Raw genomic sequence first — 26,346 nt, 5'->3', positions numbered from 1 at the left:
GCCAGCACAGGGAAAAAGTGTTTGCTGACATTCAGAGGTTCCCATGTTTCAGTTTGTGCCCATTGCCTCTGGTCCTGTCACTGGGTACTACTGACAAGAGCCTGACTCCATCCTCTTTGGACCCTCCTTTCAGGTATTTATATATATTGATAAGATCCCCTGAGCCTTCTTTAGGCTGAACAGTTAAGCTCTCCCAGCCTTTCCTCACAGGAGAGGCACTTCAGTCAAATATGCAAAGGTGTGGCCTCACCAGTGCAGAGTAGAGTGGAAGGATCACCTCCCTCAACCTGCCGGCAGTACTTTGCCTAATGCAGCCCAGGATGCCATTCACCTTCTTTGCAGCAAGGGCCCACTGCTGACTGATGTTCAGCTTGGTGTCCACGGAGACCCCCAGGTCGTTTTCTGCAAAGCTGCTTTCTTGCTGGGTGGCCCCCAGCATATGTTGGTGCCTGGAGTTGTTCCTCCCCACGTGCAGGACTTTGCACTTCTCCTTGTTGAACTTCATGAGGTTCCTGGCAGCCTGTTTCTCCTGCCTGTCAAGGTCCCTCTGGATGGCAGCATGACCCCCTGGTATATCGACCACTCCTCCCGGTTTGGTGTCATCAGCAAGTGTGCTGAGGATACACTCTGCCCCATCATCCAGGTCATTAGTGAAGATGTTCAAGAGGACTGTACTGAGCACTGACCCCCAGGGTGCACTGCTAGTCACTGGCCTCCAAACAGACTTTGTGCCACTGACCTCCTCCCTGTAGGCCCAGCTGTTCAGACAGGTTTCAATCCACCTCACTGCTCATCCCGTCTGTACACCAACAGCTTCTCCGTGTCGATCTTATGGGAGACAGTGTCAAAGGCCTTACTGACGTAAGAACCAGTAGAAGTGTGTTGGTAGGGTAGGTTGGTAGAGTTTTAGGCTGTACAGGAACAAAGAAACAAGCTGCACAGTGCAGTGACTCATCCATGTTGTAGTTGTGTGGGTGCTGGTGCACAAAAATCTTGCATGTGCTGTAAACTAGTTAAGAGATGTGATAAAACTTAGCTTAAAGGTTGCAGAATGGGCTACGTAAGTCTTGCTCTTTTCATGATTATCATCTACATTAGAAACAGTTCAGTAGGACAGTTTTTATACAAAATTAACCTCTCTTATTAGCATACAGACTTCATGATCTTGAACTTAAAAAGTTGTTGAGTGGTGACATTCATAGACTGTCATGAGTCATTAAAATCATACTACAAAGGCATCACTCCTTACTTGACAAGTCCCCTTTTCGTGTCATGCCATTATATCTTGTCACTTCACGGCCTGTCAGATCAGAAGAATTTGTTGACAAATGACACTATAGAAATCACTCTATATGTGTTATTTTACATTTCACAGTTTGGGGGCTTTCATTTTTTTAAGATGCTCAAAGATAAGCATGTGCATGCAATATGTAAGTAAACACAGACTAAACATCACAAATTACATTTAACTGTATTCCTGAAGCTCTGCCTTGTTTAAGGGACAGCGATCCAGTCACCCATAAATAATCTCAAAGATCTTTTCAGTAAATAGTATCTGTCTGCTATCCGTATTCTTCATCAGCCACAGCACTCAGCAGCAGAACACAGGGTTTTGCATTGTTTGGGATGCTTTGAGAAACTGTGGAGATAATTGTATAAAACCTTTCATAGTACTATGATTCATCTAGACTGTCAAGTAAATGTAAAGGAAAAGTCTGGTAATGCCTTTTCCTGAGCAAACATGGTGTGTAGGACACTGAGAAACTCCCCTGTGTTTCAGCAGTGGCTTCCTACAGTTCCCCGGCTTTATAGGAGAGACATCATGACCCAGCGAGCAGATGGGGCAGGGATGGAACCATTTACGAAGCTTCATGCAGTACTGTGTGGCATACATGTGTGAAGTGCAGCCTGGCAAGGAAAACTTAAGCGGTAATTTGTGTGGAACACATGGGCAGTTATTAGTAATTGAGTTTGTGACATTCAGGTGCTGTAGTTTGTACAACGGTTTTAAAAATCGATGGGTCTTTGGAGAGGCAGATGAGAACCATGTCCCATTGTGCTGGCTGTGAGCCCAGGTTCAGACTGAAATTAAGTGGGTTTTCATGGGACTTGAGTTGGATTTTGAGCTGGTTTCCCGCTGCCTGGAGGTAACCTTTGAGGTATCACAGCCTGTCCTGTCCACCCGTCAACAGCGGTGGGGAGTCCCCTTCGGGGCGGCAGTGATGCAGGTTTTAGGACCACCCGGGAGGGCACCCCAAAGCCTCCAGAAGGGTTGCCGGGTCAGCAATCGACTACGGGTGTCTTGTCGAGACGGGATCTCCTTTATCTTCGCCTCCTTTGTGAGGGCTGTGTCCAGGCCCACAGCCCGCTTCAGCCTCGTCCGGCTGCCGGCGGCAGTGGCACCTGGCGCGGGCAGTATCGGAAAAGCCACCGGGCCTTGTGTGCCCGTGGGGGCTGCGTCCTCCCCCGGTCTTCTGCTGCGGGTGCTTCCATCTTTCACACCGAGTCTCCGGGGTGCCTGGGCCCCTCCAGCGCGGAACATCCTCGGCCGTTCGCGCCGCCGCCCCGCGCGGTGCTGTCGCTTTAAGGGGCGGCGGGCGGCGCGGCGGCGGCGCTGTCCCGTGGTGCATTGCGGCGGGCGCGCGGAGGGAGCGTGGCTGGTGTCCGCGCGGCCGCAGTCGCCGCTCGGTTCGAAGTTGGCGCCGGGTGCGATGCGGCGCTGAGGCGGCCGCCGCCACCGACGCTGAGGAGACAGCTGCCGCCACTGCCACCCCGGCCGCCACCCCGGCCCTCGCCGTTGGGGCTCGTTACCGTCTCCCGGCTCCGCTCTCCGGCCGTTCCCGCCGCTGCCGCCATGTCTGCGCCCTTCTCTTTCGGCGCGGGGACCCTGGGCTCCGCGGCGGCCGCCGCCGCCGGGGCGGGAGGAGGAGGCGGGGGCGGGGTTTTTTCCTTCGGACCCACGCCGAGGTAACGCGGCGTCCCCCAGCCCCGCTCCGCTCGGCCTTGCCCGCAGGCCCCCGCCCCCTGACTCCCGCGGCCTGGGGCTGCCGAGCCCTGCGGCCCGGCCCGCCGCCGAGGCCGCCGTCGCTCCGCGGGCCTGGCCTGGGCCAGGGCGGCAGGCGTGTTTGTGTGTGTGAGTGCTGGGGTGTCGGGGAGGAAGCGCAGACCCCGGGCTGCGTGTCTCGGTATTTCTCTTGCTGCCCCCGAAGGGCCACGGAGCTCGGGCACTCTTGGCCGCAAAAGCCCTTGAGGCGGGGATGAACCGGTTTCACCATGTCTGCCCCGGCGCGCCGGGGCTGGGGGTGCCCTTCGTTCCTCATCTGCCTCACGGCCCGCTTCGTAAACATAGATGTAGGGTTCATTTTATTCAACTAATAACAAAGGGAGGTGCTCTTCTAATTTTGCTTTATTTTGGCTTTGTCGTAGGGTGTCTCCCTTCGCGGTTATCTCTAACGTTCTGAAAGCATAATGTGAATCACATGCGTATCTAGGTTGCAGCAGTCAGCCAGAGCTTGAGTGTGTGGCATGGAACTCATTGATGTCAAAGTGCAAATGTTTAATGTTCAAATGCTATTTTTTTCTTTTTAAATCGGGTTGCAACTTCTTTCTGACACAGACAACCTTGCTATTTGATGTATAGCGTCTTGGAGTAAAAGGAGAACTTTGTACTTTGATGTGCACGTGACATACAGCAGGTGTTAGTATTTAGGTTTCTCAGAATAATAGGTAGGTCTTTGTTGCTGGGTTTTTTTTCTTTTCTATTTTTCTTTACACAACTGTACTAGCAGATGTTTGGTGTTTTTTTTTTTTTCCTGACCTGCTTGCTGTTATGCTTCTGTTGAAGGTTAGGACTCTTGTAAGCAGAGCTTTGTATAGGAGTTTTTCCCAAGTCCGATCAGACAAAATTGCTCGCTGTAATGTAAACTAAATGGGCAGAGTGAGCTACTCAAGGGAACTTCACCTGAAGGAGATATATTTGAAAATACTTATCTGTCAGAATTGTCAGGAATTAGCAGTGTGAAGGGAAGGGAACAGAACATTTGGATCTGAGGGTGTAGTTCTGGATTAAATGGCGGTGTTGCTTTTTGGAAGCCTCTGTGAGAGCGAACAAGATTTCTGAGTCTTTTCTAATACTCCTGATTTGTGGTCATGACAGATTAATGACATTCTTGTGTTAACCTGTGCTTCTTTGGTTTTGTGTTTGGTTTTTTTACCCATACAGTGAAGTTTATATGGAGTTGGTAACTTAAGTTTCTTTTGCTTCATACCTATTTAATGCAAGTTTCCTGTGATTAAAATGACCAAGTTAAAACAATATCTGTTGATTCAAAAGCTTTCTTCTAAATGTACTGCCTGAAACAAGGGAAACTCTTCTGTCTTCTTGATTTGCACTTGTTAAAAACTGCCTATTGAACTTAATTTGTTTGGCTTTTTTTTTCTGTTGTAGCTGGCTTTTTAATGTCTTAAAAAAAAAATTAAAAGTTTAACAAGTGCTAATTAATAGCAGTATAGTACTCTACATTTTTATTCCTGTATTTATTCTTACAAGCAGGATGAGTTTTCAGGGCTATTGGTCAAGGAGTATCACAGAGGAAGAGGCCTTTTTACTGCCAGATGGTTGGTGAAAGAATCTTGAGCATCCCTGTAAGATGGTTTGCTTGAGAGCGTGTTTGAGACTATAAGAAGCTGTCATTCTTCAGAGCTGGGTCTAAGACAGTATTTCCACGAAAGAGGGACTTTATTGTATAGTCAAAGCCTTAAGTATTATCCATCAGTGAGAACAGTCAAAGATTATATTCTGGTGGCCCAAAGTCTATGTGATATGCCAGCCTACCCAATTCCTGCATTGTACTAATAGCTGTTCAGGTACTTATGCTCTTTCTTTTTGTTAATCAGTCTTCTCTATAGTATGCTTTAGCCAAGTCCAATGCTTTGTTCTGGTTCTAAAACTAGATTTAAGACCTGACTTCAGTGACCTGAGCTCTTCTTCCTTCCATCTGTGGGCAGTAGGCAGTCCTGGCACATTCTTTCTCTTGCTAGTGAGGAGGCTGTTGCTTTATTTCTACACCTTGATTTCTGTCTTAACAAACAAACAAAATGCCACTTCATTGTATTTGGGGGTTTTTATCCTATGGTGCTGAGTTGCATATTTTGTACCTTAGCTTTCCTCTACTGAAATGCTGAAACAAGAAAAATTTTCACAGAAGAATCATCTTTGTACTGTAAAAACATAAACTCTTGACTAGTGAGAGAGCATCATGTTGCATGTTTACATTTACAAGCAGTTAGGTTATGGTTCTGTAGCTTGGTATGTTTTGGGAGTAAAGAAGGCTGAAATGTTTTTGGCTCATGTGGAGTGGGATAATTAGTGGGTCTGTGTCCTTCTAAACTTCTTGGCCACTCTGCTTCCTGAATTACTTACTTAAATATATTCTTTAAAAATTTAAGAAAACAAGATTTTGAACTTGCAGTCAGCTGTTGCTGGGCTTGCCGTGATCAGTTTTGTAGATATTTTGGAAACCATGTAAAAACCTATGATAGGAGAGCCTTTTTTTTAAGGATTCACTTTTGTGTTTAATTTGTTATGCCTAGGAGCTGCCTTCATACAAAAAGAGAGGAGATAAGGGAACAATGAGGGAATGCAGAACACCTGCAACATTTCTTTCTCAGCTGTTACCCTGAAGTCTAAATTACATTTCAGTGCCACTGTTGCAGTTAGGCGAAATGTTGTTTAAGTTAGAGAAAACTTACTCAGCTTCTAAAGAGGCTCACAGATGGGAGCAGGAAGTTACTACAAATAAGCTATTCACCTGCTCTTTTGTCAGTTTAAGAACAAAATTTTTAAAATCATAGACTCATCTGGCTGTTAGTACTTGTAATTTCATCGTTTAGCAATAATCATGGTTATTGTATTCCCCAGTGTTTTGTACAGTAACAGTGTCTTCTCTGCTATATGTAAATTTCTCTATTTGCCATTAAACTTCTAAAATGTGTAGTTATCCAAAATAAAAAAGGCTTCATTTTCTTTGTGATGACTGATCTCTGATTCTCTCCTTCCTCTCTCTTCCCCTTCATCTGTGAAAATAGGTCTGTAAGTTTATTTCTGTAACTCTTGGCAAGCGTAGAGTCGGAAGAGAAAGTATGGTAGGCATAGATCCTCTGTGGTTTGCACCTGTGGGGAAAGACTGCATTTTGGTTAGAAAATGAATTCATGCATCAGTTGTTTTGGTGGTAGGATAGGGCAAAGTTGTGCTGTTGATGTGAATAGTTGTGTGTTTCTTTATCACTTCCGAATGAAATAAAGTAACATTGGTTGAGGTTTCTGGTATCTAACTGGATTTGTAACCTGCTTTGAATGTTCTTGCAGGTTTGTTGTCATCTTTGTGCTGCCTCTAGCATTTGTTCTCCCATTTTGGTAGTTCAGGGGGAATAGTTAGGCAGAACTAATGAGATAATCTGATGGAGAAAAGTTCAGGTTTCCCACTGGTCTAGCAAGATGTATCAGTTCAGCAAGGAGTGGAAGTAGTGGGAGTTTGAGCTGTAGAAGGGGAAGATGGAGCCAGAATTCTGCTTTTCTGTTTGTGAGCTTGGACTCTGTCTTGTTCAGCTGCATTTGTGTGGCTTGGGAATATGAATGATGGCATGGGAAAGAAACCCAAATAAGGGGGGTGTGTGTGTGTGTATTTTTTTATTTTTTAAATTTATTATTGCTAATAGTCTTATTTTGTAATAGCTCAACGGGAGGACTTAATTTTGGAACTCTGGGCTCTTCTGCTACAGCAACTACATCGGCTCCTTCAGTAGGCTTTGGGACTGGACTTTTTGGATCAAAATCAACCACTGGCTTTACACTAGGAGGCACCAGTACAGGTAGAAAAAATTCTTGTACAGCAGGAATTTGAATAAACAGTGAAGAAATATATCATGTCTACACATAACATAAACTAGGTTGTCATAATGGGCTTATGTTTTTTACAGTAGTTCTGTAGGTCAGAGTATTACATAGTTTTGGAAAAAGGCTTCATTGAACAGTTTAAAAGGTCATTCATTGAGAATTAGCAGTACCAATGCTACAGAAACACAAATTCAGTTAGCAGAAAACTGTGCCTGGGCCTTTGTGTAAATTGTTCCATAGTTTGAATCCTAATGCTTTCTATAAATCTTAACTCTTCATCCAGGATGCTCAATATTATGGTTTAAGATTGAGGTGTATTTTGGTCTGAAAAATATTTTAAAACATTGTTAGTATTTGTAATGTGGTAGTTGTAATGTTGTAATCCTTCAGTAGTGTTTCTGGTTTTCTTGATTTTTTTTTTTTTTTTTTTTTTTAACTGATAGCTATATGCATGAGTAAATTTATTAATATTTAGGTCTCTAATTCAGCCTATGAAGAAGGAGATCCTTATAGGAGTACTGAAGTGCAAAAGAATAAAATATTTCTATCTGGAGGGTTTGGGGTTTTTTCAGCTGTCATGCAGACATAACTTAATGAATTTTACTTTGGCTTCAATGTTGCTAGACAATTTTTTTTTTTCCTTCTACACTTATATGAGTAGGTAGGGGAAGTTCTAAGAGCCAATCTACAAGAAGTAAATTCAACAGTAGACTGAAAGGTTGTATTACTGTGTTTGGCTACATTGGATTAATTTTTTTCTGCATCAGTGAGTGTTCTAATCTTCTAATCAGATGGTTTTTAAAATATGAAATGACAGCACTGTGTAGAATAATCTCTTCAAACTAATAGTGGGGCAGAAACACTAAACCAAGACACAGGATTTTACAAAGACTCTGTACTGTATAATCATTATACTGTAAATCTGCTGGTTTACATGCTAATGTTATGTACTGCCATATGGCTGAAAAAAAAAATTGATAAGAGTTACTAGTTTTCATATTTTTGTTTACCTTAATTTGTTTGAAATATCAAACAATTTGGTAGACTGCTGTGTTAACATCAGCTCACTGTTAGCAGATTCTTATAAAGTATGTGTTTTTTTGGAGTTCTGCTTTAATTTGTGCTGTTGGTGCTTGCAAATACTTTTTTTCTGTGTTAAATGTTTTGCTTCCAACATACTACAGAACAAACTCATATAATCTACATATTGTCTCAATGAGGCATTTTTTCAGTGTTTTGTTTCATGTTTTTTACTATCATAACTGCTCTGTGGTCTTCAATTACTGTTCTTATTATCTTTGTTTTCATTCTTAAAGCAGGAACGGCAACAACTATTGCTACAGGACTGACACTAGGTAAGGACTTAATTTGGATTTTAACGTTATACAGGAAAAAAAATACTGATCTTCCTTGTAATGTAGAAAATTAGTGGTCATGTGTGAGCTTTTCCCCATTACTAACTTAAGTCTGTTTTGCAGCCCAGATGTTAAGGCTGCAAACTAAACTGGAGCCCTGCAGTTCTGGGCACTGTTACTTATTAAAGGATTATTCCATTGGTGTACAACTGTGACAGTGGTCACAGTGGAATGTGAGACTTTGTGTCTCCCTAATGAGTTTTGTCCTTCAGCAGAGGGGAGATGGAATATGTTTTCAAAGAATTCTTGATACAGAATTTCTTGCTCTAGTGAACTTTGAACAGGTCTGTTTGGTAATTATCTCTTTCAGAAGAATGAAGAGGGTTGAAATGGGAACAGACCTTGGAAATATTTTACTTTTGTTTTTCTGATGTATCTTTAGTGACTATTTTTCAGTTATCACTGGAAATACAGGAATATGTGCGTAGCTGGGGGGTTAAAGTTCTTCTTTTTCTTTTTAAACACCAGCAACTGAGGTCTGAGGAGAAACTGAGCTTAAGTATCACAAATGTTGGGGGTGGTCCTACAAGGTAGACTGCAGTCCAAAAACTTAGGAAGTCATACTGTGAATAAATAGGAAAAAATTTTGCATTTAAATTTGCTGCTTTATCCAACACTGAGTGGAGGAGCAGCAGCTAACCCAGAACAGACTGCATGATGCATAATCATATGTGGCAGTCAGTACCACGCAGATGAACATGAATTCTTTTCAACAGCTGAATGCAGTGCTATCATCCAAAAAAGACACACAGCAGTTACTGAGAATACCCAGTATGTGTTTCTTATGTATGCTGTTGTGGTTTGTGTATGTATATTCACACTTCTCCTTTACTCTGGAATACAGATTCTAGAAAATAAAGTGTATTCTTGCCATGAAAACAGGAGGAAGTGGAAGCTTTATTTGCTTTACTTTAAAAGTGTTCAAAAGCAAAGTTTGAGGGAATTAAATATTTTTCTTCTTTATAAATTGAAAGGATATGTGCATTCATTTTGGTATGAACATCCAATTGAGAATTTAAAGTCTGTATTTTGGGCAGTATTGTTTATAGTTCCATTATCAATATCTGGTTCATCTATTAGATGCTCTTGGTGAAAGCTCTTTTTTTTTTTACAGTTTTTTTAGATTACCACTAGATATAATTGCCAGTCCATGATTAAAGCCTATCAGATCACTATAAATTTTTGAAATTTTTCTGAAGATGCTATGGGGATATTTTACTTGATGCAAGTGATCTTTCATGCTGCGGTGGTCATGATGGTTAAACAGGAATAGTTCAGAAGAGAAGCTGAATTGACCTGTTTTCAAAGAGAATGTTCTGAGGGTGATAATTGGTTTTGGGTTTCTTTTAGGCACGCCTGCCACCACATCAGCAGCTACCACAGGCTTTAGTTTAGGTTTCAACAAACCTGCAGGTTCGGCCACGCCATTTGCTTTACCTGTTACTTCTACCTCAGCAAGTGGCTTATCGTTATCATCTGCTCTTATATCAACTCCTGCAGCAGGTAGGAAGATGTTTGGTGTTTGGGTTTTTGTTTTTTGGGGGGAGGCAGGGCGGGGGGCAGGGTTGTTTGGTTCTTTAACAATAAAACTTCATGATAAAACAGTTCTACTGTATTTCTCTAGTATTTACATAATTTTATGGTACTTTAATAAGAAAGTTAATTGGATTTGGCATGTTCTAAATTTGGGTACCTTAATACAAATAGATATATGGGCAGTATACCATGTGTTTTAGGCAGCCCATAAAGTCATTAGAAGTGTAACAAGAGCTGATTTATCATGTAAAATCATTATTTTTGTTAATCCCCCTGAAAGTTAAAAGCTTCCTACTTCCACAGCTGAAAAGTTTGGAAAATGTCTGCCTTTTGTAGATGGCCTAAAATTGTAAACTAATAGTGGAAACAAGATTTTATTTGTCCAGTGTAGATCTCATATGGGCACACACCTGCCATCATATTGAACTTGGCTAAAGTGTACTGTGCATTATGATAATTCATTTTTCTTAACCTTAGGAGTCTGCATTTCAGTTCAGCTATCTGTGCCCTCTGCCCCTCTATTCCTGTGGTCTTTCTCTACTCAATTCTTCCCTATTGTACCAAAACCTTAATTCCAGAAGAACGCTCAAACTACCAAGGCAATGTTCTTATATCGTCTGTCTGTGTAGAATATTTTCTTTAACATAAACCATTAACATTTCAGTATTTTAATATAAAAAGTCAGTAGCACTTGTTAGATCCATTATGCTGTAAAATAAATTCTGTGCCAGGTTCTAGATTCTCTGGTGTTCTGGGGGACTCCCAGCAATTTTGTATAGTTCCAGGTAGATATAGACTAATCAGGATTATGGTACTGACAACAAAACATATAATTCAAGTCTGTGTGGCTTTGGAAAATCCGCAGAAAATAAACTCAATCATTGTTTTTATTATCCAATTATGACGGAAGATGCTGTTCTGTCATTTTGGTTATTTCATATTGTCTATGGATGTATTTGAAAGCAGTGTCTGCATGAGACGGGTTTGCTTTCTCTGCAGGAACTACTGGCTTTACATTAAATTTGGGTGGCACAACTGCTCCAACTACAAGTGCCTCCACAGGCCTTTCCTTAGGAGGAGCCTTAGCAGGTTTAGGAGGTTCACTCTTCCAGAATACAAGCACAGCAGCAACAGGTGAAAGTTACTTCAGTTTTTTCCGTCTTTTGTCTCAAAACATCAAAATTTAATGTGTGATTGTATAAATTTGTAATATAATATTTAGTTTTATATAGAATCGTAACACTGTGAAAGTGTTGTTGCTATTCTTGAACAATAGAAATGAAATCTGATATCATTGGCTTCTTTATCATTCTTAAATTTACTTGTACTTCACACTTTTTTTTCAAATGAAAAGGCAAGGAAATCTTTGCCATAACTGACTCAAGGAAGCTGATCATAAATGAGAGGGGGCAATGATATAATAGTATCATCTTTAATTGTAGAGAAGTTGAGACCTTATTTTGTTGACTTTTGGTCTGTGAATAAAATCTTTAACTGGTAGTATTGTCATTTCAGGGCCTCCTGTCTTTTTAGCTCTGGAGGAAAGATTTGTCCTGTGTTGTAGTCTTGGTAACATTGCTCTTAAATTCTAAATAAAGTAGAAGGGTACTTAAGATACTCGTGATAAGTTAGCTATCTAATTAGCTACCTATTAATGTGAAGAACTGACATAAAGCACTTGCATGCAGTTGTATGAAACTTCATGCAGTCTGTTATCTTCTGTTTATTTTGCATATTGAAAAATATGAAATGGCAAGCAAGATTTTATGTGCTTTTAGTTTAAAATAAGTTTTAATTATCAATGTTTTAAGTGCAGAAATTCTGTTTGGGTTTCTTGTAGGGCTTGGACAGAATGCTTTGGGTTTGACTCTAGGAACAACTGTAGCTCCTTCAACTACTGCCAGTGAAGGTCTTGGTGGCATTGATTTTAGTAGTTCTTCAGACAAAAAGAGTAAGTTTGTTTTAAAACATAATTTGTTTTTTGAGAATTATCAGAGCAGTAGAGCAAAGACACTATTTCATTGTGTTAGGAGTGTAGAATTAAAGCTGACAACTTTTAACTTTTTTTTTTTTTTTCCCCTCTCACAAGCCATTTCTGTTAATTTTATTCTTAGATATTGTGCATGTATACAAGAAAAAGGTTTTGGTTGCAAATGCAATGTAAATTTACATCAAGTAAGTATAAGCGAATATCATACTCGAGAACAAGGCTGTAAATCCTTTAGCTATTCAGGAGCGAAGACTCACAGGGCCGTTTGTTGAAAAGCCGTAGTAGAGTTCCTAACAGCTATATTCAAATAGCCACTAGAGGGGGGAGCTGAACTATGTAAATAATGCATTGCAAATACAAAAACCACTCGTTTGAAACCATCTTTTTCCAACTGTAACAGATCTTAAACTTGGTCTCTTTTTTGAAAGCCTGCACAATAAAATGTCTTGGTTTTATCTGTTCTTCAAAGCTGTTTTTCTGGTGGTGCGTAGTTCTATATGATAGATTCTATTGGGTTGTTAAAACTAGTTATAAAAACTTCTGTGGTAGCTTTAAATTAAGTAAAGTAATGTTGAGCATTGACATATGGGCACTTATTAATTTGTCTTGCTTTTATAATTCCTGCATAAGCTTAACTAAAGCTGATTATAAAGTGTATATTTTCTCTAGGGAATCAATACTTCAATTTCTTGATTCAGGAGCCAGATTTTAAATGGGGTATACCAGTAGCTAAAAGAGAAGAAAATATGGGAACTCTATGAAACCATCTTTACAGAGTAACTTAAGTTGTGGAGACATAGTTCTTCATATGTGTAGAAGAGATGGCATATTTACTGTCCAAAGTGGAGTGCTCTGCATGATGTTGATTGTTTTTGGAGTTTATTACTGAAATTGGGAGTGGTGAAAAACCTCAGATTCCTAGGTTCTTACAGGGTTTCCATTACTGTAATATTAGGATATCACAACACTTCCATAATATAAAAGTATCTTAAAATGATGACCAAAGAACCACAGACTCAAAATCTACTTCATGAAGAAAAGTATGGAGGAGATGTGGCTACCAAAGAGAAGTGCCCTAGGAATCCCAGGACAGATGATGACTAGCACCTGTATTCTCTCTCCTGGAATTGGTTATAAAAGCTTTTTGTTCTGGAGACTGAAGACTGAGTGTCTAGTATTTCTTTAAAATATGGCTGCAGGAAAAGAAGCTGTTCTTTATACATATTTTCCTCATGTGTTACAAAAAAGAATGTAAAAAAATCTGAAAACTGGAGCACTCACTTGCTGAGAAAATAGCAAAATTTGATGTCAGATCTGTATCTTTTACTCCATAAGTATTGTTCTGATGTACAGGGGAAAAAAAGTGGCTGGAGAGAGAAAGCAATGTATACTTTGTTTTCTGCCCAATTTTTAGGTTATCAGTAGAGAAAGGAGTTCTAAATTCTGGGGTTTATATCTTTTTTTTTTTTCCCCGATGCTGTGTAGATTTTTTTTTTCCCTTTAGCAAAAGGTATTAGGGAACGGTTGTGAGACTCCAAGCTCTCTACTGTATTGGGTGACAGTCTGCAGACAATTTAAGTAGGTGTTGCTTCTAAAAGTACTAACTTTGGGCAGGAGCACTGGCATGTGCAGTTTAAAATGTTTCTGGCACTAGTGTTAGATGTATAGCTACTTTTCGCCACTGAGAGGAAAGTGAGCATGTAAATGGCATCCAGCAGATTGCTATGGTATATGGTATGGGATGCAGTTGCTGCCTTTATCTGTTATGCATGATGCTGGTTTTTGCTCTGTTCTGTTACTCAGAGGCATTTGGCATTGATCCACAGTTGTGTAGTTTGGAGTGTGTAGGTGAGCAGTAACACCTTCCAACCACAGAATTCCTTATGAAGTTCAATGGGTAGTCAGTGAAGACTTTGTGTTTGAGAGCAGACTGCTATTGCTGAGTTCAACCTGAATGTTTTGTGGGTGCAGGTCTAAATGAGTTGTGGTTGCATAAGCAGGAACAGATTTCTTATGCAACTGCAGTTGTTTTTGCATTTGTAGTGACTTGTATAGTGACACAAGATGTTTTGCTTTGTGCCAAGAAATTAGCACCTCAACTGTTGAACCATTGTTCTTGAAAAGATACTTATCTGTGAAGGGGGAGTAAATTAAAACCTTTCTTTTATGGCTAGCCTAGTTTGTTCCTCTTATCAAGAAAAATCAAACAGATTATAGTCATTAGTTCTTCCCTAAAATCTCTTTAAGGTTGTCTTGTTTGTTCTTCAAAGCTTTATTTCTTACCTACAGTTTTTATTTTCTAGGTGATAAAACGGGAACAAGACCAGAGTAAGTGTCAGATTTTCTTTCTATTCCATGTCTTATTAGCTAAACTAAATATGTTGGCTTTTTTGCTACTTAAATATTGAAAAAGGCATAAATGTAAATAACCACCTTTTGCAATATGGCCAATTTAGTAATGTGGGTTCATAATTTCAAACATTGCAAGTTTCCCATCGAATGCAATACCTACAGCTTATCTGGTATCTGTTATAGACTGATCATGTGGTCTCAAAAATGGTTTCCTCAAATGTGTACAATGCTTACACCACAGGCTTGGACCCTGGCATAGTATCTGTGGGTGTTAATCCAAATCATTTGTAGTTGTGGCATACAGGCAATGGGTGCAAAACTGTAATCAGTCACTTGAACGTTTTCACTGTATTTGTTAAAGCACCATCTAAACATGCATTGTCTCTTGTAGAGATAGCAAAGCACTGAAGGATGAAAATCTACCTCCAGTAATCTGTCAGGATGTAGAAAATCTACAGTAAGTACTGGTTTTTTATTTATGATAGTTGATTAGCTGGAATATTGTATGTTGTTGATTGCGACAAAAACACCCTACTACTGACTGCATGCACTTTAATTTACTAGCACAAGGCCTTTTGGCAGGTTAACCTTGTAAACAGAGTGATAGTTCTAGTAGCTGAAGTCTTGGGTTGTTTTTTTTCAGCATGCTTAACCATGCATTTACACAAATGGGCATGCCCAGCAAATGTGTTCTTAGAATCAGTCCCTGGGAGTATTAAGCCTGTTGCACATTGAACCTTATGTCCCTATGCATGTGCACTGTGGATCTCATAGGGAATAGAGAGAACTGCAAAAGAGCCTTCTCTCAGGCAAGGAGGAGGTGGGTTGTAGGCTAGTCAGGCTTTATGTCACTGTATTTGTGAGTTTAAAGTAGTAATCACTTTTATAGAAAGACTGTATTATTATATAGATATATAAAAAATAATTGATAATCTTAGTTTATTAGGATTCAGCATAATATGTTTAAACACTTACTGTTGAAGTTTAGGGGTTTTGGTGGGTTTTTTACAGTATTAGCATGCTAGGAGATAAGATAATACTGTGCTATACAGTAATTTTACTGTTCAGTACTTAATTTTGGAACAATTAATAGCTATTTAAATAATGTGACCAAGAGGTAGACAGTTGGGTACCTTAGGTTCAATATTTTATGTCTCTTTCCTCCCTACCCTGTTTTTCTCTTCCCTAGGAAATTTGTGAAAGAGCAAAAACAAGTTCAGGAAGAAATTAGTAGAATGTCTTCTAAAGCAATGCTTAAAGTACAAGAAGACATTAAAGCTTTGAAACAACTTCTGTCTGTAGTTGCCAGTGGATTACAGAGAAACACTTTTAATATTGACAAGCTGAAAGTGGAAACTGCACAGGTACAATAGAATATAAATTTTGTTATGTAGATGTATGCTTATTTCACATAAGATAACTTGACTCATAAAGGCTAGTTAACACACATGTCCAAACAAAACCAGTTGTAAACAAAGTGAAAAATTGAATCCCTTCTCATCTACTTGAAGTTACTGGGAGAGGCTGAAGTCTGTGATGTCAGTATCTTCAGATAAGCCCAACAGCAATAAAATTATTTTTATTCAGGAAAGCACTCCTGCATAGCAAAGGCAACAAAAGGAAATGTGTTCCAACTTCAGTTTGTTACATGTTCAGCTGCTAGTGAAGACATATTTGTAACAACATGCTGGACTCTGAACCAGGGGAAAATCAAGTATGTTTTCTTCTGATGACTTTAAAAAACTGAACAAACCAAAACAAATCAAAAACACAAAAAACCCCCGACAAGCCACAAACTCCAAAACCTACCCTCATAACACTTCAAGGACCAAAATATCTTAAGGAGCACTAGTATTCATTTAGTGAATTTGAGTCACAACTGTCCACCAGTCTGTGTCTTAACTGTGCAACCAGTTCGAGCTCAAGTTGTGATGCAAGTGCTTTTCAAGATAAATTCTGTACTGCTTTTATTTCATCTGGCATGTCAGAGCTGCTTGCTATATAAATAAGTGTATCTTACTCTAAAGTAAAAGTGTTCATGTTTTTTTTTCTTTCTGTATCTTGTGATACCAAAATAAAATACTTTATAGTTTTACCTTGCCAACAGTTTTCTGTGAAAACAAAAACTTATTACTGATATGCTCATATTTCTGTAAATGATGCAGTTGAGAATAATTGCAGAACCAGGCATTAAATTCTTAATTGTAGAGTTATTAGAAAGAGTTAAACAGAAGTGTATGCTATGATTATGTGTTAAAAGATCATTTCCATAGAAGGACTTTTTTTGAACTAGTTAATCAAAGGCGAAATAATCCTTTATGTTCTATTTCTTTTTAGGTGTGTTATTTCTTTGCACTTGACTTCTTACTCTTTCCCTCTTAGCCATCAGTAATCATAAGAGGATTTCTGAAGTACAGTAGAAACTAAATCTTATCTCTGACACTTTAGTGCAATATTTTATCAATTTGAACGTTCAGTGTCCTTTCAGTATGTGCTGCTGTTTATTCCTTCCCCAAACTTGTGTTGCTATTTGCAGTTCTCCAACTTGCAGTCTATTCTTTGAATAATTTCTGGTCAGATTCCATCATAGTGTTAACTTAAATATATGAAGAAAATATTATAGATGAATGAACAGTAGAGTTACAGCTATTTTTCTTTTTGATCACTTCATACAGAACCTTGTTTTATTAATTTTCCCTATTTATTTAGGAGCTAAAGAATGCAGAAATAGCATTACGAACACAGAAAACTCCTCCTGGTCTCCAGCATGAAAATACAGCCCCAGCAGAGTGAGTTATTGTTACTAATAAAACATAGGCAATAATATAACTTGGAGAAGAGTAGACTCTGGGGAGACCTTATTGCGGCCTTTCAATACTTAAAAGGGGCATATGAGAAAGATGGGAACAGACTTCTTAGTAGGGCCTGTAGAATTAGGACAAGGGATAATGGTTTTAAACTGGAAGAGGGTACATTGAAACTAGATAGAAGGAAGATATTTTTTATGGTGAGGGTGGTGAAACCCTGGAACAAGTTGCCCAGAGAGGTAGATGCCTCATCCTTGAAAACATTAAAGAAGGGGTTGGATGGGGCTTTGGTCAGCCTGGTCTAGTTGAAGATGTCCTCACTCATTGCAGGGGGCGTGGACTAGATGACCTTTAAAGGTTCCTTCTAACCCAAACCGTTTTATAATTCTATGAACTTCATAATATGAATTTTTTTCTACTTTTTGCAACATTTGTACTGAATGCTTCATAGAGTCACGGTTTTATTTGTACATTTAATTTACCTGTATTTCATAGACAGGAGAAATACAATCTACTCGTTTTGCGAGTAGAGGGCTGTCAGGAATGTCAGAATGTAACTGTTGCAATTAAATGGAAATTCACAGCTAATATAGGATTAAAAAAAATGGCAAACTAGTGAGCTTTAATCATCATTGTTTTACTCTTCTAGCTACTTCAGAATCTTGGTTGAGCAGTTTGAAGTACAGCTGCAGCAATACAGGCAGCAAATAGAAGAACTGGAAAATCATCTTGCTACTCAAGCAAATAATTCACACATAACTCCACAAGGTAAATGCTTTAATTTTAATGTTTCATACATAAAAATTAAGAAATCTTATACCTATAAGAAAAATTTAAGTAATATCTTTTTTTATTATTGTTGACTTATTTAATGTACAGAAATAAGTATTCAGATTCTGCAGTTCAATGTCAAGATTTGGAATTACAGGTTAAATTCACAAAGATTCTTGAGTTATTTTGAGATGGATCCAATTCTTGAGGTGCAATTTGTAAGCCTGGTTTGTCTTGGACATCTGCTGTGTCCATCTCCCTCCCTTCAGCATCTGGTTGTTAGAAGGCTGATGTCTGGTACCTTTTGTCTTGCACTGGGCTGTCTGACCAGACAAATACAGGTCTCTGCTCTGCCAGCTCCAGGTCAAAATGGGAACTCTTCCTTAGTTTGGAGCCTACTAGTATTGCGTCCAGCCCTGGTGAACTGAGAAGACTTAAGTCGTGTTTGCTGCCACATAATTCAATCCTGGGAGAATCTCTCTGGTCAGAGAATACTGACCTCTGGACATTAGTCTTCTGGTTGGTTACCATTCCTGTGATCATAAACAATTTTATCTTTTGGGCCATGTTTAGGTACAGGTCCTGCAATAAGCAGTGATTGCAAGTGCATGTCTTTGTGCCAAGTGGTACTTGAACATCTTACTGTCACAGGATGGTGCCTAGACTTTGGACTTCATAAAGTCAAAATCAAGAGAACTGTGTAGACCTAGCTTCCAGTATGGAAGATCTGAATCCTGAGGGTCCTCTATCTTTCTGTGTGATCTTGTCTGTCCAGAGTATGAGCAGGTTACCTTCACAGATTTTCCTCAGGTTTTTCAACTGTTTCTGCTGTAATCTTAAGGTTCCTTGCATGTGTAAGCAAGGCTCAATCTGTGTTCAGACTGTCAGCAAATGATCTTGTCAGCACTACTGCATATGTAGCCTTCACCATACAGGAAACCATGACCCAGAATGTCTTGGAAAATTTTGAAATGTCTAGTGTTCAGTATCAGTAAATTGCCTCCAGACTCTTGGAAACTTGTGGCCAATGTTCCTAGATATCACTGCCTCCACAGCCCTGCAAGTTGGCATGAGATTTATTCCCCAGCTTTTTTCTTTTTTAGGAAGAAATGCAAATTATAATGGAGAAATTTCCCTGTGGAGAGGCAGACCTTTTCAGTTGAAGAATCATTGCTAGACTTACGCATCTTCAAGAACTTAATAGCTGCTGTTTGCATTTCAGTAGGTTATATGCATTCTTCAGAGAAAATGCAGAAGCTGATGTTTTCACAGTGAAAGACCACTTCACTACTTTTCTGTCCTCAATTTTGGTCCATTGTTTCAGTGCTTCTTTCAGAAAAGCATTTTTTGTCAGTAGATGCTTCATTTTGCCAAAATCTTTGAGATTTCCCCTTTAATTCTGACGTTTTGCATTAGTTGGGTCAGTGCCCTGAAAACACTTCTGTATCTGTATGGGAAGTAGAATATCCTAAACCCTAAGACTTTATGTAGGCAAGAAGCTCCCCGTTGTGTTTTTCTGTTTGATATGCTTTTAGGTAGAACTAGAATGAGAGTTCCTGTGATGCTTATTAATCATGTCTTTAAAATGTCAGTAAAGCTTCTATTCTACTGCACTCTGGCAAAATCAACTGAACACTTAACTGTGCTTTAAGTCAGAGTGGAAAATGTATACAAGAAAATCTGGTTTTACCTATGTTTATGTAAAAATCAATGAGGTAAAATGTTCCTGTGTAACTAAATGATATGTTTTAACTTTGCTAAATGATAGAATCATAGGAAATGAATTACCTTGTATATAAAAATAAATGTGAGAAAAGAGTACTTCTCAAAATAAAGTTTGAAGCCGTTTCAAAAAGTAGTTCTTTGCTCCCTGGTCACCCAATTGCTCTCAAATTCTGTGTTTCTTAATACACATTAACTTGTTCTCATGCAATTATTTTCGTGATTTGTGTTGTATGGGTTTTCGGTGGGCTTCTTACTGCAGTATAAACACTAAATCTTTTCTCCTGGTAGTAGGATTGACACTTACCTATATTTTACATGCCTCCTACAGATTTGTCTATGGCTATGCAGAAAATCTATCAAACATTTGTAGCTTTAGCTGCACAACTTCAATCAATACATGAAAACGTAAAGGTATGTTGTTTTGATGTGTTCCTGTGTATTTAGTGAAAGAACTACAAAGAGTCACTTTTTGAAAATATACTGTATCTTCAGGTATTCTTTTTTCTTCTCTCAAATGAACTGCTTTAAAAATTTTTTAAACTGTCCTAGAGAAGTACTTTTGTTTGGCTGAAGTCTAATTTGAATTATTTACTTACTGATGACAGCAACTGACCACAATCATTGAGGCTAATGTTTTTATTTAACTCCTTTTCCTTTTTAATTGTTGATGAAATTTTGAGTCTGTCTTTGAGTTCATGCTTATGTGTTTTGCTTTTGGCCCAATGACCTCTTGATCTCAAGCAAAGATGATCTAAACCTGCTCATACTCAAATCAGTAACAGAAAAAAATGGAGGTATTAGTATATAACGTTTTTCAACATTTCAAAGAATTATGAAAATAGTGTTCTGACTTGCTTAATTTTTTTCAAACTGGTTTTTATGGGAAGTCGTATGGGGGGGAAAAAAAACTACTGTGAAAAAATGCTAATGTATCAAAGGTCCTAGTTAGGCTTGTTTTTTCCATCATGGACTCTGGCTTTAATTTCCCATGTAAGGTTCTGAACATAGTGACAAAATTTCAATGTTCTATAATCCATAATTTTTCTTGAGATAATCAGAGCTGTTGGTTATATTAAAAAAAAAAAAAAAAAACACAAAAAAAACCCAAACCCACAGCTTGGGGAAGAGTACAAGTGTTTGGGATTGTTTCTGAGTGACTTCCTTAATGGAAATAGCTCCAGTAAATTTTCTGCTTGTTTCCTTCTCAGAGCTGCTTCTGCACAATATTGTTTGTTAAACATTTGAAACTTTTCCTCAATAAAGTTTAGAAATACTGAGGATTTCATATGAACTAAGTGATAGGACAAGAGGGAATGGCCTCAAATTGCACCAGGGAAGGTTTAGACTGGATGTCAGGAAGCATTTCTTTCCAGAAGGGGTTGTTAGGCCTTGGAATGGGCTGCCCAGGGAGGTGGTGGAGTCCCCATCCCTGGAGGTGTTTAAGAGTCGGGTCGACATAGCACTGAGGGATCTGGTGTAGTTGGGAGCTGTCAGTGTTAGATCAATGGTTGGACTGGATGATCTTCAAAGTCTTTTCCAACCTAGATGATTCTGTGATTCTGTAACTAGATTCCTTGCATTGCATTGCTTCTGCCAGCATGGATATTCACTGGTTTACAGCTACCCACTTTTAGTTACTTGTGATGCTCTTATTGAGCTTGCTTTTTGTACCAGATAATTTTGTACCAGAATATATAACTTCTTCCATAATTTTGGCAGAATTACATAAAAAGGGTCTGAAATGTGTTCTGGGCTCTTTGCTTCTGAGATCTGAGTGTAGCCTGAACTCATATAGTGGTTTTTGTGGTGACACATTTTTTGTTGTTCCTCAATATGAAGAGCTTGATTAGTATGCAAATATAAGCAATAATATCTTCAGTACCATATCAGCATGACTGAATAGGAAAGACTTTTACTTCATCTTAAAGTATTCAGTTGCCTGAAACTAGGGAGTTGGTTTGAGGATCTTTCTTCTAGGGATTTTTTTTTTAGATTTAATCTAGTGGGTGGACATGAAGGCTGATGTTTTGAAAGACAATTATAACTAAAGTGTCAAAAGCAGAAAAATGAATGTACTGCTTAAGTGGGTCTTGTCATTCTGACCATCTGTTTTAGTTTAGCAGCTAGGAGATACTACAGGAGAGCAGTTTTGAAACTGCTGTCTCTGCCTTATTTGATGTTTGTGAAGGCTGAGTTGTGACCACAGTTCATTTCTTTGTGTGAAGTAGGCTTTCTGGTTTGCAGATTCAAAGGTCTGAAGTTGTAGAAAAATATGACCCGCAACATCTTTGTACAGGTCTAGTTATTAAAGATATTTATATCATATATGATATGAACATACAGATACATTCTGCATTCAGGGTCAGTGAAGAGTAAAATGTGCTTGAGCACAGTTCAGGTAGAGAATGTCATTAAATCATTCTGCATAGATTAGCCTTAAGAACTGCTCTACAATGTCTAATGGCATTTGTCAGCTCCTATGGCAGTCAGTGTGGCATTGTATTAAACCTCATTAGAGTTCTACAAATTTCTTTTTTCCTCCAAAGACAGCACTCCTGATGTAATAATGAGGTCACTCTTTCTGTGTGTTTCCTGCTGTTGCTTGATAAGTTTAGGATTACAGCTGTTCAAATCCCGAGTCACAATTTTTGGACTGTAAGCTCTTCTTGGAAACAAGCATATCCTTAGCCAGGAACACAGGACAGACATAGAATGCCTTCCATAAAATACAACTAAACCTTCTCTTCTTTGTCTTTTAATAAATCTATTCTATTTAAAGATCCTCTGTTGGAAATCATTCTATCAGTTCTGTAATTGAAGCCATTTATTGTTTTGAACTTACCTAAGATACCCATGGTTATCATCTCTGACAGATAGAAATGTTTCATGGCGAACAGGTCAAGCCACAGAAGGTGGGGTTTTGAGGAGGGAAGAGACATGACAGCAGATTTGGGCTACTTGCTAGTCTAAAGCAGAACGATCTATTGCATTTGCACTGCATTACATTGTTGATTAAATGCATCAGAAACAAGAGTGAATTCTAAAGTTATGGTGTTGTCTTCAGCTTTGTGTGAAAAAAGAAATGCAAGTGTGAAAGGAAGGAAAGAAACAGGTGAAAGTGCTAGGGGAGTAAAAGCAGACTCAGAAGTGTGTTATGCTATAAACTAGTTATGTGGCTGTATTTTGCCTCTTAGGTCAGCTAGTAAGGTGATACAGATTGAATTGTGCTCATTTACAGCAACTTTGAAAGATTTTGATACCATTCAGTATGCTAGTCTGTTATGCTTGACAGCTTTGCAGAATTTAAGGAACCTGTTCTAGCTGTAGCTGACGCAAAACAATTTTCTCCAGCTCATAACCTGACTAGATCCTTTCAAATTTTGGGGGGCTTTTTTCTTTTTCTTAAGGAAATGTTAATTATAACTCAGTGTCTCTTTCCTTATTAAGTTAAGGTTTTATGTCAAATACACTGAACTAAAATGGCTTCCCCCCACCCCTTCAGATGCTCAAAGACCAATACCTTGGCTACAGGAAAACCTTTCTGGGAGATGCCACGGATGTGTTTGAGGCAAGACGAACAGAAGCTAAGAAGTGGCAGAGCGCGCCACGTGTTACCACTGGACCAACCCCTTTCAGCAACATACCAAATGCAGCAGCCGTTGCGATGGCTGCAACACTTACTCAGCAGCAACAGCCTGCTACAGGTCTGAGTGCATTCAAGTTATAGATTATTAGCGTTACAATAGTAAATTTGTGTAAAATTTTCTATGAAGTCTTCCTTTGTGTTAGACTGAAAATCTAAACATTGTGATGAACAAAGTTACAGATACATAGCCAATAGAAAAATGCAGGGTAGACTTAGCAATAATTATACAACAGATACTTAATCTTGTGAATTTACTTGTATTAGTGGTATTTACTGTATTGTTCTAACTTACCCCTTGGAATGTGAGTCTTCACTCTTAACATCTCTGAATACACATAGTATAGTCTCTTTCCAGAATTGTATGGTTATAGTAAATTATTTCAAATCAGTGAGGAGAGAATATCTAAATGCATATTACCTTTTTCTTATGTAAAATTAATAATGCATTTTTATATAGCACTTTGGAACTGTAAAATGAAAAATGCTGTAGAACAGGAAGAATAGCGGAACAACCATCTGTAGAATAGGAAGACAGATGCCTGGCTTATTTTAAAGCCAACTCCTTTGTCAGGGTGATGTTGGAGCAGTTTTTGCTGTCCATTCTACTGTTGCAAATAAATACTTGAGAAAGTAGGTTTATCAGTGGTTCTGTGTGTGCATGTGTGTAAGAGGAGACCAAACCAGGAAATCCATGACCCACTGCTATTGAGGAATGGAATACATATGGCAAAGGAAATAACTTAAGGCACCTTAGTTGACATCGTTATACTAGCCAACACTTCTCAGAGGGATTCCTGAATGTAGAGAGTTGAATTAATATTTAATCATTTAACAGAAATAAGATAAACTCAATTTTACCTGAACATGGATAATATATCTGTCAGCAAATAATGAAAAGCATAGGTAACTTCATTCTACCATTTATTTTCTAAAATGTTATATATCATAGGTGTACTGAAAGTTTTTCTAGAGCACATTTTCCTTCTCTTGTCTTATAACAGCAGTCATAACTTCAGTGATTTTTCATTAGAAACCTATGCAGCAACCACCCAGAGTTTGACAAATTTATTATACTGTCCTTGTCTTATCTGTAAAAGGAAAACACAATGTGTTTCCAGTCCTGGCCTGTACAAACAGCAAAGAGAGGGGTTTAAAAGGCAAATAATGCCAAAATACTTCGCATGTGACAAAATGTTTCTCTTCTAAATTTCAGTCACAGACCACAGTCGACTTGTTGCTGCTGTATTAATCCATGGAATTCTTTTTGAAGTGATGTCTGCAAAAGACAGAAAACATGAGATAATGTGATGTCATGCTTCAGGGGTTTTTATACAGACAGAAGCATGGCTTGCGCAGCCTAATGTTGCCAAAGTAGTTCCCTCTCCCTTCATCTTCTTTGTCTCATGTTTTTCTAAAATATGCTCCACAGTCATTACAGGATTAGTTGTGTATGAAAGCCATATAGTTGGGATGTCACATGTAAAGTTAGACCTGTGTTTTCATGAATTGGGCTGAGGGATTTAAACTTCCTCTTCCTAGTCCAGATTCAAGAGAATTCCTAATAACTTCAGTAAATTGATGCCACTTGTGGCATGACTTCATGCATATTATCTTAGGAGTGAAGGGAGGTGAGGGGAAATGGCAGAATTGACCTGCACTAACACACCTGAGGTAAGGTAACTGTACCATGAGGTATTTTGTAACATTTTGTAGTGTAAGGAGCAAATGGGAGTGTGTGTAGGTATTTTTTTTTTCCTTGGTTGTTTTAGCATAGTACTTCAAAAGCCAAAAATGTGCCAACTACAAGTGATGCAGATAGAACAAAGCCATTAACTTATGTCAAACATGCCAACAAAAGTAGACAATTTTGCTACTTATTTGGAATACTGTTACCCTCCGTGCAACTCACTTGACCTGGAGAAATAGTAGATTGATGTTTTGAGTGGCACTTCAAGAGTACTTCAAGTTCTATCTAACTGTTTAAGAGTTTTAAGTTGTATTTTCTGTTCCTCTAGCTCAAAAGCAGGATTAATCAGGCCTGAACTATTTCAGAGGTGAAGTCTTAAAAGCTTGCTAGAAAGGAAAATTTCACAGCTTTCCTAAACTACTCATTTCAATGTTTGACTTTTTCCCAGCAACTTACCTGAAACTTCTTTGCTTCAGATTAAAGCTGCCACTTTGTCTTAGTGAGTAGAGAAGAATCTATTCTTTCAGTTTTGCAGGAATCTAAATATTTAAAGGCTGCCTCCTCTTCATTTCCTTTCCCTTGTTTGAGTTTCCAGATGACCATTTACTGCAGTAAAACTGCAAATGTTTGCATGTTTTAACTCAGTTTATCAAAAGTCATAATACAACAATCTGCCAGAAGTTAAAATCATGCATACTTCTTTGCAAGATCTAGATTCTGAAGACTGGGATAGGTAAGGGTTGATAGAAGGTTATGAGAGAAAAGACTGAAATCAGTTTTTTATGTAAAGGGGAGAGAGGGTGTTTGCAATACCTGACCTGCTGTTGCTGTTCTTGAAGATAAGAATAAAACAAGAAAATTAATCTGGGCTTTCAAGTTTTTGACTAAATCTAAGATATGGTACTCTAGTATTGAGGGATCAGGCTAGTTTGTCTTTTTTAAATAAATATTTGATGTTTACATGGTTAAGTCTGTTTTATAAGAATAATTTAGAGTTAGTTACTGTTTTTTCTCTGAAAAATATTAATAATAACTTATTTTAAATTTGTGTTCAGAAGACAAAAGTTTAGTAGCTACATCTAAGCTGTGGGATCAGGGAATGTTTCCCCAGTTCCTGGGTGTAGATACACACCCTATTTATGTTTTCTCAGTATGCCAAGACATGTCTGGCTTCTGTTGAAATAAAGCCAGTGGATTCTGGGCATATGGAAGAAAGGGAGCAAAATGTGCTCCACTGGTCTCCTGGGATGGATAATCAGGACACCTGGACTGTGGTGTGCACACTGACGCACAATTTTTGTGCAGTTTTTTTGAAGCTAGAGTTACTGAAATTATGCTTAAGTCTTGTCTGCACACAACCTTTCTCCCTAGTTTAGCACTTTTGTTCTGAGCACAGCTGTATTGGTAGCAGTGTGGCTGGTCATGCTTTTGTGCCAGCTAGAGTTTTAATCACTGCTTCACTTGCACCTTCCCTGAGCAGTCTTGAACAGCATGGAAGTTTAAAATGTCAGTGGCTACTCTA

General features: G+C 38.7%; 1 protein-coding gene across 5 annotated transcripts in view; it reads left to right on the top strand.

Moving 5' to 3' along the window:
• Positions 1 to 2,647: 2,647 nt before the first annotated feature.
• NUP58 (nucleoporin 58) overlaps positions 2,648 to 26,346 on the top strand; it is a 36,008-nt gene continuing 12,309 nt past the window's right edge. For 2 of the 5 annotated variants that reach the window (XM_074915254.1, XM_074915226.1), the window contains exons 1-13: positions 2,648 to 2,967; positions 6,734 to 6,870; positions 8,215 to 8,250; positions 9,661 to 9,813; positions 10,846 to 10,980; positions 11,687 to 11,797; positions 14,140 to 14,164; positions 14,580 to 14,645; positions 15,378 to 15,552; positions 16,898 to 16,977; positions 17,645 to 17,763; positions 19,820 to 19,902; positions 22,994 to 23,195. In XM_074915254.1, coding sequence (XP_074771355.1) covers positions 2,855 to 2,967; positions 6,734 to 6,870; positions 8,215 to 8,250; positions 9,661 to 9,813; positions 10,846 to 10,980; positions 11,687 to 11,797; positions 14,140 to 14,164; positions 14,580 to 14,645; positions 15,378 to 15,552; positions 16,898 to 16,977; positions 17,645 to 17,763; positions 19,820 to 19,902; positions 22,994 to 23,195 — 1,435 coding nt within the window. In that variant the 5' untranslated portion in view covers positions 2,648 to 2,854. Of the gene's footprint in view, positions 2,968 to 6,733; positions 6,871 to 8,211; positions 8,251 to 9,660; positions 9,814 to 10,845; positions 10,981 to 11,686; positions 11,798 to 14,139; positions 14,165 to 14,579; positions 14,646 to 15,377; positions 15,553 to 16,897; positions 16,978 to 17,644; positions 17,764 to 19,819; positions 19,903 to 22,993; positions 23,196 to 26,346 lie in introns of all 5 variants that reach the window. The other 3 variants (XM_074915246.1, XM_074915217.1, XM_074915236.1) reach the window with 2 other exon arrangements.

This window comes from Athene noctua, chromosome 1, assembly GCF_965140245.1.
Source record: "Athene noctua chromosome 1, bAthNoc1.hap1.1, whole genome shotgun sequence".
Lineage (NCBI taxonomy): Eukaryota > Metazoa > Chordata > Aves > Strigiformes > Strigidae > Athene > Athene noctua.
The sequence above is the reverse complement of the archived record's forward strand: the minus strand, read 5'-3'. Positions and strand labels throughout refer to the sequence as shown.